Consider the following 12,333-nt stretch of genomic DNA (forward strand, 5'->3'; position numbering starts at 1 on the left):
GTCTAGATTTGTCTTGTTTGATTTTGCTGGACCTTTTGAAGGTCGCTTGTATTAACTGTTTTTGAATTAATAAAATTCCTTTTAATTCAAAAAAAAAGATTATTTAATAAATAATTAATAAATATTTTCATAAGTATTCTTTCAGTTTTGATCTAGATTTGACTCTGATAAGTTTTTGGAATACGATTTATTTAATTTTTTTAAATATAAAAAATTTAGTGCCTTAATTACAATTTAGGCCTTTCTATTTTTTTTCATACGCTGAATTTAAATTCAAATAATTTTAATCCGTTTTTTTATCTTTTTCACTTAAAATTTAATAATAAATTCATTTTTTATATGACATGTAGTTTATAAATCGTGACAGAATATCATAATATAAGAACCTTAGTAGAACTTAACAGATAAAAATATATAATAAATAAAAAAACAAAATCGTGAATTTTCAATACAAAATATAAGGAAAAAAACAAAAAAATAAACTTTTGTAAAGTCTTCAAATTTAAAAATATAAATTATGTATTGTTCTAAAATATTTACATAGTCAATTTTCAGTAAAAGAAAATATATGGAAACGAAATTTAAAATTATTTTTTTAAAATAAAAAAATTAATTTCGTAAATAAAATAAAGAGAGTCAAAACTTTAATTATGTTATAATAAGTGGCGCCTATTAATTTTTATTTTTATTTTCATTTAGTATAACTCCTCCAATTGACGGTATTATAATTAAAATCATAACTAGATAAGGTCAAAAGAGTCGGATTAAAACACAATCGTGCATAAAACTAAAATGCTTCATATCACATCACAACACATTAAAAAGGAAAAATATGTGATGATTATTAAAAATTGTTCTCATTTAAATTCAAGAAAAATCCAAGGTGTGGTCCTGAACCATTTACTCAGAATTTTATTTTTCTTGTGATTGATCTATAACATTAGTAAGTTTGATTAAGAGATCTGCAAACCGAGCCAAACTAGAATTACAACTGCTCAAACCGAACATTTTTATTGTTTTTCGACTTCTTAATTTTTGGCTTCTAAAAATTATTTTTTTCATCAACAAAAAAATTTTAAGGCATATTTCAATATTCTATTTCAAATTCAAATAATTTTAGTCTAATTTTATATTTGTTTCACTTAAAATTGAATTTATTTTTATATAACGTGTCATTTATAAAACGTGACAAATCATATAATATAAGGATGTTAGTAGAATTTTACAAATAATATATATATATATATATATATATATATATATATATATATATATATATATATATATATATATATAAAAATACAAACAACGTCATTAATTTTCAATAAAAAATATAAAAAGAAAAATTGTGAAACCTTAAAAATTAAAATATAAGTCAATACAAAATGTTTACACAATCAATTTTCTTGTGAAACTTTTTTATTAAAATTAAAAATTATTTGAATTTAAATAAGATAAAATAAGAAAATTGAAAATTTAATCAAGTATATAAATTTATGTTATAACAAGTGACACCTATGATTTTTTTTTTCATTTAGTATAACTCCTCCGTTAACAGTGGTATAATTTAAATCGTAACTAGATTATGACATAAGAGTTTATAAATATAAAAAGATTCGTGTGTGTTCTAGCGGTAAAATATTTGACTTCTGTAAAAAAAAAAAATTTAATAGATATACACTAAAAAAATTTATTGGTTGACAGTGGAAATCACCCCCTTTTCTCAAAACTAAAGGGCACAACACATTAAAAAGTAAAAATATGTGATGATTATTAAAAATTGTTCTCATAGAAAAATCCACGGTGTGGTCCTGGACCATTTATTCACAAATTTATTTTTCTTGTGGTTGATCTATCACATTAAGTTTTTATTAATTTTCAAGGGTCCACAGGTAAAAGGTAGATGCACTAGGACACACAAAAAAATTGAGAACAGTTTGAATAAATAAATGCAGTAGCACAATGTGGGACATACCATTGCATCTTGCGATTATATATACACCACACTCTTAACATTCAGAATCAAGCACTCTTTCTTCAATTATCACAATCCTCGTTTGTTCATAATAATCATGGCACAGCCTCTCTTATTCACAGTGAAGAGACGTGCACCTGAATTTGTAACTCCATCAAAACCCACACCTCATGAAATCAAACTTCTCTCAGACATTGATGACCAAGATGGGTTACGTTTTCAAATTCCAGTCATACAGTTTTACAAGTATGATCCAAAAATGGCAGGGAAAGACCCTGTCGATGTTATTAGAAAAGCACTTGCGAAAACGCTTGTGTTTTATTATCCATTTGCAGGTAGGTTGAGGGAAGGTCCTGGTAGGAAACTTATGGTGGATTGTAATGAAGAAGGTGTTTTGTTCATTGAAGCTGCTGCTGATGTTAGTTTGAAGGATTTTGGTGATGCTCTTCAGCCTCCTTTTCCTTGTTTGGAGGAACTTCTTTTTGATGTTCCTGGTTCTTCGGAAGTGCTTAATACTCCAGTGATGGTTATTCAGGTATTTATATCATGCATGGAAATTTTCTATAGTGTAGAATTCAGATCCATCTCAAATTTTGAGAGGTGGGTCATGAATTTTTTTAAAAAATAAATCCTATTTAATAGTAAATTAATCTTAAAAAATGCATATGGAGATGTTTTATATTACTCCGTTTAATCATGAAAAAATACGAGACGTTGTGTTGTAGGCCGCCTTATACACTCTTATAGACGGCTCTAATAGAATTAGATAGGGGGCAACAAAATTGATGGATTAGATAAATATGAATTGAACCGTTAATAGATTGGATTTTTCCATATATACTTATAAATGGATGGATTTGATTAATCTATTAACATATTTATAATTAATGGATGAATTGGAATAATTTTTATTAGATAAATTGGATGGATATCTGCTTAATAGATTATATTGCAATCCATAAAAAAAATGTAATTAATCTAGATATTCTTATCCACTCATCTAAAAAAAGAGTTTTTCTTTTTCTCTTTGTTAAAAAGACATAAATTTTTGAATTCAACTATTGCAAGTGAAGTAATGAGAGTGATTAAGTGTGTAATAGTCACAATTTAGACAAAAGACTCATTATATAGAGTCGTCTTAATTTACAATTAAATATAGTACTCAGATATATATTTTTTTTTACAATTAAATATAGTACTCAGATAAATGTTTTTTTTATAGGTAATGTTAATTTATATTGATACTGAGTCCTCAGATAAATGTTATTGCTGTTAGTGAAAAGAGTTCAATGATACATACAAGTTACCAAAAGAATTTTACATTGGGACCACATACATATTTGGAAGAGAAAGTGTAACCGCATATATATACACATATGGAAAATATGCTAGATCCATCCAAATATTTATAGCCTAATTTGTTTTTATATATAATCCCATGTATTTGATTGATGACCAATTTTAACTTACTTATAAAAAATGTTTGTCTGATCTCAAATCCTAATTCAATGGATAGTTTATGGTTAAATGAATCGCTATCATCAAAATTCAAATTCTAATATTTATCATTGAGTTTCTAATAGTTATTGTTATTTTATCAAATAAAAAAAGTGTCTAAAATATAATAATAATTAATTAATTGATTCAATCGTTCACTACTTATTTGAATTGTAATTACATAATTATTAATTAATTGATTCAATCGTTCACTACTTATTTGAATTGTAATTACATGTGCAGGTAACACGTCTCAATTGCGGCGGTTTCATTTGCGCTCTCCGTCTAAACCACACAATGAGCGATGCAGCAGGTTTAACCCAATTCATAGGCGCCTTAGGTGAAATATCTCGCGGAATGAAACAACCTTCAATTCCACCACTGTGGCATAGAGAGCTTCTCAACGCAAGAAACCCACCAAGAGTAACATGTACTCATCGCGAATACGAACAATTACCTGACCCCAAAGGAACCATCATCCCCTTAGATGACATGGCTCACCGCTCTTTCTTCTTCGGCCCCACTGAACTCGCCGCAATTCGCGCCCTCCTTCCGCCTCACCAACAAAAACGCTCCAATTTTGAAACCCTAACCGCATGCCTATGGCGTTGTCGCACAATCTCGTTACAGCCAGATGCAGACGAAGAAGTTCGTATAATCTGCATCGTTGATTCACGGAGCAAATTTAATCCACCTTTACCAAAAGGTTTCTACGGTAACGCTTTTGCATTTCCCGTCGCTGTTACAACGGCAGGAAAGCTAATAAAAAATCCAATGGGATATGCATTGGAGTTAGTTCAAAAAGCAAAAAGTGACGTCACTCAAGAATATATGCATTCGGTTGCAGATTTAATGGTTCTCAAGGGACGACCTCATTTTACTGTGCTGAGGTCGTTTCTAGTGTCTGACGTGACACGTGCTGGGTTTGGAGACGTTGATTTTGGTTGGGGAAAAGCTTTTTATGGTGGACCAGCTAAAGGAGGAGTTGGTGCTGTTCCTGGTGTTGCTAGCTTTTATATACCTTTTGTAAATGGTAAAGGAGAGAAAGGTTTGGTTATTCCGGTTTGTTTGCCAGCTCAAGCTATGGAGAGGTTTGTTGTAGAGTTGGATAGTGTGCTTAACAACAATGTTAACAAACCTACTAAGAGTGGTCCAGGATCTGCTTTCATTAATTCTTCTTTGTAGACTTTGAAAAATGTTTGTTTGAGTTTCCTTTGTTACGTTTGTTGTGAGAATATGTATGTAGTATGTTGCAAGAGAATAATAGAGATGATCAATCTTTTTGTAGAGTTAAATCTTAATAAGTTGGTGGTTATGTTAATTTTTCAGTAGTTTCTTAATAAAATTCATTATGCGAGGCAAACTAAATACCGGTGGAAAAAAAGGAAATGTTAAACATCATATGATATAATTAGGAACCGATCAATATTTTTAGCTCAATCTCTGTTAATAATAAATCTTAGCTATTATATGAATCTAATGTTGGAAAAATATAAATACAACTATTAAAAAAATACATTATAACAAAACTCCAAAAAAAATAAGGATTTCCATTCGCTTTAAAAAAAATCACTCAACAATAAATTTATATAATTCAATTGTAGATGGATATATATTCTCATGGTAAATCACAATTAGATTTGTAAATCAAAAGTAGGATATAGGCCATTTGATTAAATTTGTTTAAAATAATTTTTATAGTATTATATATTTTTGTTAAAAAAAGTTTTTACAAAGAAGATGAAACTCGCATGCATGGTTTTGAATGAGAGAAAAATATGAAAAATGCTCTTTTTGACTTTAGTATTAAGTATCAATATCTATTAAGTTAAGACTGCTGCTCCAGTTTTTTTTAAAAAATTAAATAAAAACTTAATTTAAATTGTTATTCTTAAAATGATATTTCAAAAACTTTATTCTTTAGTTATGATTTTTTTTAATATCAAAATTTTTAAAAACTACTTAAATTTGAAGTTATTTCAAATAGTTTTTCATAAATATTACTTTAGAGATAAATTTTTTTTACAAAAAATATAATTTTGTCTATGTTTCAATTTTTAGTAATTTATATTAATGTTATAGAATATTAAAATTAGTCTTTCATATGTAAAAAACAAATTTTAAAAAAAAATACTATTTTCATTTTATCCCTCCATTTTCTTTCAGATTTGCAAACAAATCTAAATACCACCCCAAACTTTAAAAAACGTATGGTTGGTTGACCCTTTGTTAACCTCAATTCAATGAATTATGGACAACAATATACAAAGGAGAAATCAAGCATCATAAATGAAGTAATTGGAACAAAAACATATTATGGACAAAATTATAAACTTATAAATTGGAACAAAATCTAAAACTAGACTTTTTTGTTCGATTTCATTTATGAAAAATAGTTTAAACAAAACCATTTCTGACCCATAAAAGACTTCTAATGCTCTTATTTTGTCTAAAGTTTGTATGGAAATTTTGAATATTAAATTATAAAGAATAACCTAAACTCATCCTACTAGATGGGATGAGATCATCTACATATATTTAATATATATTTGATGTGTTAAAATTTTGATCGAAGAAGCAATGTGAATGTAGAGATTTTTTAGACTTTTTTTATGAGTTAGTTTTTGGAGATGGTTTTAAATTTCATTTCATAATCTTAATTGCAGTTGCAATATTGTTGATATTGTTAGGGCACAAGAATCGAAGATGATAGGAATAATGGAATAAAAGAGAGAATGACGGCTACACAGAAAGTGAGAGAATAAAATTGTTGTGTTATAAATGACATACACTACTAGTCTATTTATATAAGGTTGCCACATAGGCCCTAATGAAAACTTAGTGAGCAAGAATAAAAGGTACACAAATAGAAAATACTAAATTACCTTTAATACCATCCCTTAATTTATTATTCTCTACACAAAACTAACTACACCAATTTCATCCCTTAAGCGAAGAAATTGATCTGTTTTGATTGCCTTCGTCAGAACATCTGTCAACTGCTTCTGGGTGCTACAGTGCACAACTTCTAATGTCCGTTCTGGACTTGCCTTCTCAAGAAATGATACTTAGTCTCAATATGCTTGCTTCTTATGTGTAACACAGGATTTCTGGCAAGCTTGATTGCAGACTTGTTATCAATCATCAGCTTTAGAGGCTTCTTTACTTCAATCTTCAGATCTTCTAATAAATTCAGAAGCCACACAGCTTGACATACAGATACAGCACCTGCAATATACTCAACTTCACAAGTTGATAGGGCAACAACAGCTTGTTTCTTGGAACTCCACGAAATATGACCTCCCAGAAATTTAAATAAGTATCCAGAAGTACTTCGTCTATCAACTCTGTCTCCACACCAATCAGAATCAGAATAACTCATAAACTCTGATTCTTCATCATTTCTTCCAGAAGGAAACAATACTCCAAACTTCAGAGTTCCCTTGACATATCTCAATATTCTGACAGCAGCTTGATAATGGGACCATTTGGGTTTATTCATAAACCTACTAACCATTCCAACTGCATAGCAAATGTCAGAGGTCTGGTATTACACAAATACCTCAGAGAACCAACCAGCTGTTTGAAGATCGTAGCGTCAACATCTTCACCTTCACAGTCAGAATCCAATTTGTGATTGGTTTATGACGGTGTAACTGCAACTTTGCAATTCTCCAACTTAAATTTCTTCAGAAGTTCAAGTTCATACTTCTGCTGATGCACAATGATACCATCTTCTGAGTACAGAATCTCCATCCCTAAAAAATATACCATATTTCCCAAATCAGTCATCTCAAATTCATTCATCAGCACCTTCTTGAACTTGATCAGATCTTCTGGACAACTCCCAGTAAGCAATATGTCATCAACATAAAGACACAATAGAATCATATTGCTTCCAGAATGTTGCACATAAAATCCATATTCCATCTCACATTTCTGAAACCCTTGCTTCTTGAAAAAAGAATCAATCCTCAAATTCCAAGCTTTGGGTGCTTGTTTCAGTCCATACAGAGCTTTACGTAGCTTGTATACCATCCCTTCCTGATTCTTTTTAACGAAACCAGGTGGTTGTGACACATATACCTCTTCTTCTAATGGACCGTTCAAAAATGTTGACTTCACATCCAGATGCATTAGAGGCCAGTTCCTATTTGCAGCTAGGGCAATCACCAGTCTGATTGTTTCATGTCTAGCTACAGGTGCAAACACCTCAAAGTAATCTAGTCCAGGTTTCTGAAGAAAACCTCTGGCCACTAGCCTTCTTTGTGTTTCCCAACTGATCCATCTGGCTTAAGCTTCACCTTGAAAACCCATCTGACGCTGATGGCTTTCTTCTTCTTTGGAAGCTTAATCAACTCCCATGTTTTGTTTTTCTCTATAGCCTCAAGTTCTTCTTTCATGGCATTCAGCCAGACTTTCTTCTTGAGCGCTTCTTTAATACCCAATGGTTCATAATCTACTAACATGGCACAGTGAATGACATATCCCTCTGAGTCAACTTTTGTGTCTTGCAACATGTCATAATTTGCAAACATTCTAGGTATGGTTCTGATTCTTTGTGGCCTTTGAATGTTCTGAATGGGTTCAGAACATCTAGGTACAGTATCTTCTGGACCTTGTCCTCCAGAAGTTTGTCCTCCAGAATCTACGTCTTCAGAGTTTACTCTTCCAGAAGCATGACCACCACCAGACTCTGGATCACCACTAGACTTTGGATCATCATCATAAGAGTATGGATCAGAATCAGATTCATCGTCTGGGTCTTCAGAATCATCTTCTGACTCTGAATCTTCTTTAGAACTTTCAACTTCTGACAAGTCCTCAAAAATTATCTCTACATCAGAAGTTGGTCGAGACTTATTCCAATCCCAACATTCTGATTCCTTCACAATGACGTCTCTGCTGACTTCAACTCTGTTAGTTTCTGGACAATAAAGCTTGTATGCACCTGTACTGTGGTATCCCACCAATAACATCGCTTTTCTTTTATCATCCAACTTCTTCCTTCTAGCTTCTGGAACGTGTTTGTAATACACAGAACCATAAACCTTCAGATGACAAACACTCTGCTTCTCTCCAGTCCACTTTTCTAAAGGAACAATTTCCTTTAGCTTCTGTGTTGGACATCTATTGAGCACATATGCTGCTGTAGCAACAGCTTCTCCCCATAGATTGTGAGGGAGCTTCTTCTCTTTCAGCATACTTCTCGTCATATCAAGCAAAGTACGATTTCTTCGTTCATCAAGACCATTGTGTTGAGGAGTATAAGGGGCAGTAACCTCATGCTCAATTCCATTATCATCGCATAACTTCTGGAATTCTATAGAGTTATACTCACCTCCACCATCCGTTCTGAGAATCTTCAACTTCTGACCACTTTGATTCTCAGCCTTCACCTTGAACTTTTGGAATTCTGTAAACACCTCATTCTTGAACTTAATGAGTGTTATCCACGTCATCCTTGTGAACTCGTCCACAAAAGACACAAAATACCTATTTCCTCCAAGTGAAGGTTCTGGAAATGGTCCACACACATCAGAGTATACTACTTCCAAAGCATGTTTTGCTCTAGAGGCTACCTCTGATACAAATGGCAATCTGGGTTGCTTGCCTTTCATGCATACCTCGCATGATTTTAGGGATGCCATGCACGAGCTTCTTAGAACTTAGATGCCCTAGGCTTCTATAGTTCAGATGCCCCATCCTCTTATGCCACAACTTACTATCTCCTTCAGAGCCTTCTGCACTCAGACACCCTGTTTCAGCTGTTTCTACATTTACCTTGAATGTTCTGTTGCTGCCTTGTTCTGATTGCATAATCAACTTCTGATTAGAATCATACAACTTCAGAAGATTGTTCTTCATAACAACTGAGAAAATTTTTTCAATGAGCTGACCCACACTCATCAGATTGCTTTTGATTCCAGGAACATACCAAACATCTTTGATTAGAACATTCTTCCCATTCTTCACTCTGACTTTGACATTTCCCATCCCTTATGCATAAAGGTACTTGTCATCAGCACATCTGATCTTTGTCCTCCTTTCAGAGTCAAAATCTATCAGCCATTCTTTGTTTCCGGTCAAGTGATTTGAACACCCAGTGTCCATATACCACCACTCTGACAAACATCTTCCGTCAGACTCTGAAGCCATCAATAGCACAGGTTCATTATCTGAATCTCCTCTGGCTATGTTTGCTTCTTCTGATTTCCTTCCTTTGTTTGACCAGCAATCTCTAGCAAAGTGGCCAAACTGTTTACAACAGTAACACTGATCTTTCTTCTTGTCAGACCTCTCTTTCCCCTTCAGAAGATGTTTCTTCTCATCAGAGGTTGATGCATCTGACTTCTGGAATCTATCACCATGTATATTCTTGGACTCTGACCAAGACTGCTTCTGATCCTTCTTGACAAAAGAAGCTTTCAGAGCTTGCTCAACTTCCCTCTCAGAAGTTCATTCAGTCAGACGCAACTCATGCGCTTCCAGACTACTTGCCAGCTCTTCTATTCTCATGGCTTCCAGATCTTTAGAATGTTCAATTGCTACAACAATGTAATCAAATTGAGGAGTAAGTGACCTCAATACCTTCTCGATGACTACTTGTTCAGAAAGGGTTTCTCCACAAGCCTTCATCTCATTAGTGATCACAATCACTTTGGAGATATACTCTGAAACCTTTTCATTGTTCTTCATGTTGAGATTCTCATATTGCTTTCTCAAGGACTGAAGCTTCACCTTCTTCACTGATGCGTCACCACCGTAACATCTGACCAGTGTGTCCCATGCCCTCTTTGACGTCAATGAATCATCAATCTTCTCAAACACATTCACATCCACACACTGATGGATGAAGAACAACGTCTTCTGATCTCTCTTCTTCGTGTTTCTCTGCGCCTCTTTCTCTTCTTCCGTCGCATTTGCTGCAACCGGAGTATATCCATCCATTACAAACTCTAGAACATCTTGAGCCCCAAATAACACATGCATCTGAATCATCCATCTGTTCCAGTTCTTGCCATCAAAAACTGGAAGTTTGGTACTCAAATTGCTGTTTCCGTTCATCTTCCACCTTATGCAATACACTCAAATCCTCACTCACACTGTTTCCCAAACCCACAAAATCAGAAAATGTGATTCTGTTACGATTTTATTCAAAGATTCAACACGAACCCAGAAGCAAAATCAAACACACACAAACTCACGTTCACTCGTGTTTCCCTGAGTTTCCAATCGGAGCTCTAGATACCAATTTGTTAGGGCACAAGGATCGAAGATGATAGGAATAATGGAATAAAAGAGAGAATGACGGCTATACAGAAAGAGAGAGAATAAAATTATTGTGTTATAAATGACATACACTACTAGTCTATTTATACAAGGTTGCCACATAGGCCCTAATGAGAACTTAGTGAGCAAGAATAAAAGGTACACAAATAGAAAATACTAAATTACCCTTAATAGATATGGTAGATTTCGCAACTGCATAAGACTATAATTGTATTGTAATTTTAAAATCCCTCATCTAATTGCATTAAAAAACCCCATCAACTAATTTTACTTGGATTTTTCAAAAATTTGCACCAAAACTCATAATTTCATAAATAAAAAACTCAATTTACTTTCACGTAAAATAGAAATTCTTGAACTTAAGTGTTTTTAACTATGTAATATTGTTTTCTTAATTTTGTTTTAAAACTTCAAACACATTAACTTGTGGATAATTCTTCAAAATTCTTCCTTCTCGAATTCTTCGAAAATCAATCAACTCACAAAGAGACTTCAGACTCAAGTATTTAACATTGCATCTTAAGTTTGTTGGTGCTCTCAAGTGTTACGGTTAAAATAATTTTAATTAATAAAAAGAATTATTGTTTAATATAAAAAATATAGACACGAAAAATAGATCATAATTCATATGACCATGTGACTAGTACCACATTTTTAAATTTTATAATTATTTAAAATTTGTCCAGTTCTTTCAAATGGAGCCCTCACAACAAATAAAGTAGATCTTATTAATGCCCGATTCCAAAAAAATAAAGATTCTACATAACAAATGCAACCAAACAACATGTGGTACGTAACTAATCAATACAATACAAATACAACAAAAATAGAAACAGCTCAAAAACAAAATCTGTCCCTTGAATTAACTTACCAGCGATCCATAAAATTTCAAATAGTTCACAAATAGCATGAAATGAAGATCACAAAATGAGTTTCCAATCCAATACCCACCAGCAGTTTCCCATCCAATATCTCACTTTAATATATATATATATATATATATATATATATATATATATATATATATATATATATATATATATATATATATATATATATATATATATATATATATATATGTATATATATATATATATATATGTATATATATATATATATGTATATATATATATATATATATATATATATATATATATACATACATACATATATATATATATATATATATATATATATATATATATATATATATATATATATATATATATATATATATATATATATATGTGTATGTATATATATATGTATGTATGTCAAACAACTCCATGTATTGGCATAGTGGTTAAAGTTTGGATCTTGAGAGTGCACTCTTCTTAAAGTCGGATTGTTTAACTATTTGAAGATATGAAATTCATGAGAATCAAAAGTAATATGCTCTCCTACGCGAGAATTTATCTTGCCACCCCCCGCAAGTAGGGCGTTTTTACCAAATTACACCTGTAAAATACCTGATTTTTTAAAATTTTTGATACCGTACAAGAAATTTCATACAAATATCAGAAATTTTGTTGGATTTACCGTGTCTGATGCTACATATCAGAAATTTA

At 31.8% G+C, this 12,333-nt stretch overlaps 2 protein-coding genes across 2 annotated transcripts; one reads left to right on the plus strand and one right to left on the minus strand.

Annotated features, from left to right (window-relative positions):
- The first annotated feature begins 2,001 nt into the window (after window positions 1-2,001).
- Window positions 2,002-4,759, plus strand: LOC131631429 (benzyl alcohol O-benzoyltransferase-like). Its single transcript, XM_058902224.1, has 2 exons — window positions 2,002-2,510; window positions 3,716-4,759. Exons 1-2 carry the CDS (start codon window positions 2,073-2,075, stop codon window positions 4,655-4,657), a joined length of 1,380 nt encoding a protein of 459 aa, XP_058758207.1. The 5' UTR covers window positions 2,002-2,072; the 3' UTR covers window positions 4,658-4,759.
- A 1,286-nt stretch (window positions 4,760-6,045) lies between these two features.
- On the minus strand, window positions 6,046-7,117 carry LOC131631416 (secreted RxLR effector protein 161-like). The gene has a single exon (XM_058902210.1). The coding sequence runs from the start codon at window positions 6,987-6,989 to the stop codon at window positions 6,501-6,503; it is 489 nt and encodes a 162-aa protein (XP_058758193.1). The 5' UTR covers window positions 6,990-7,117; the 3' UTR covers window positions 6,046-6,500.
- Between the last annotated feature and the right edge of the window lie 5,216 nt (window positions 7,118-12,333).

This window comes from Vicia villosa, unplaced genomic scaffold, assembly GCF_029867415.1.
Source record: "Vicia villosa cultivar HV-30 ecotype Madison, WI unplaced genomic scaffold, Vvil1.0 ctg.000822F_1_1, whole genome shotgun sequence".
Taxonomy (NCBI): domain Eukaryota; kingdom Viridiplantae; phylum Streptophyta; class Magnoliopsida; order Fabales; family Fabaceae; genus Vicia; species Vicia villosa.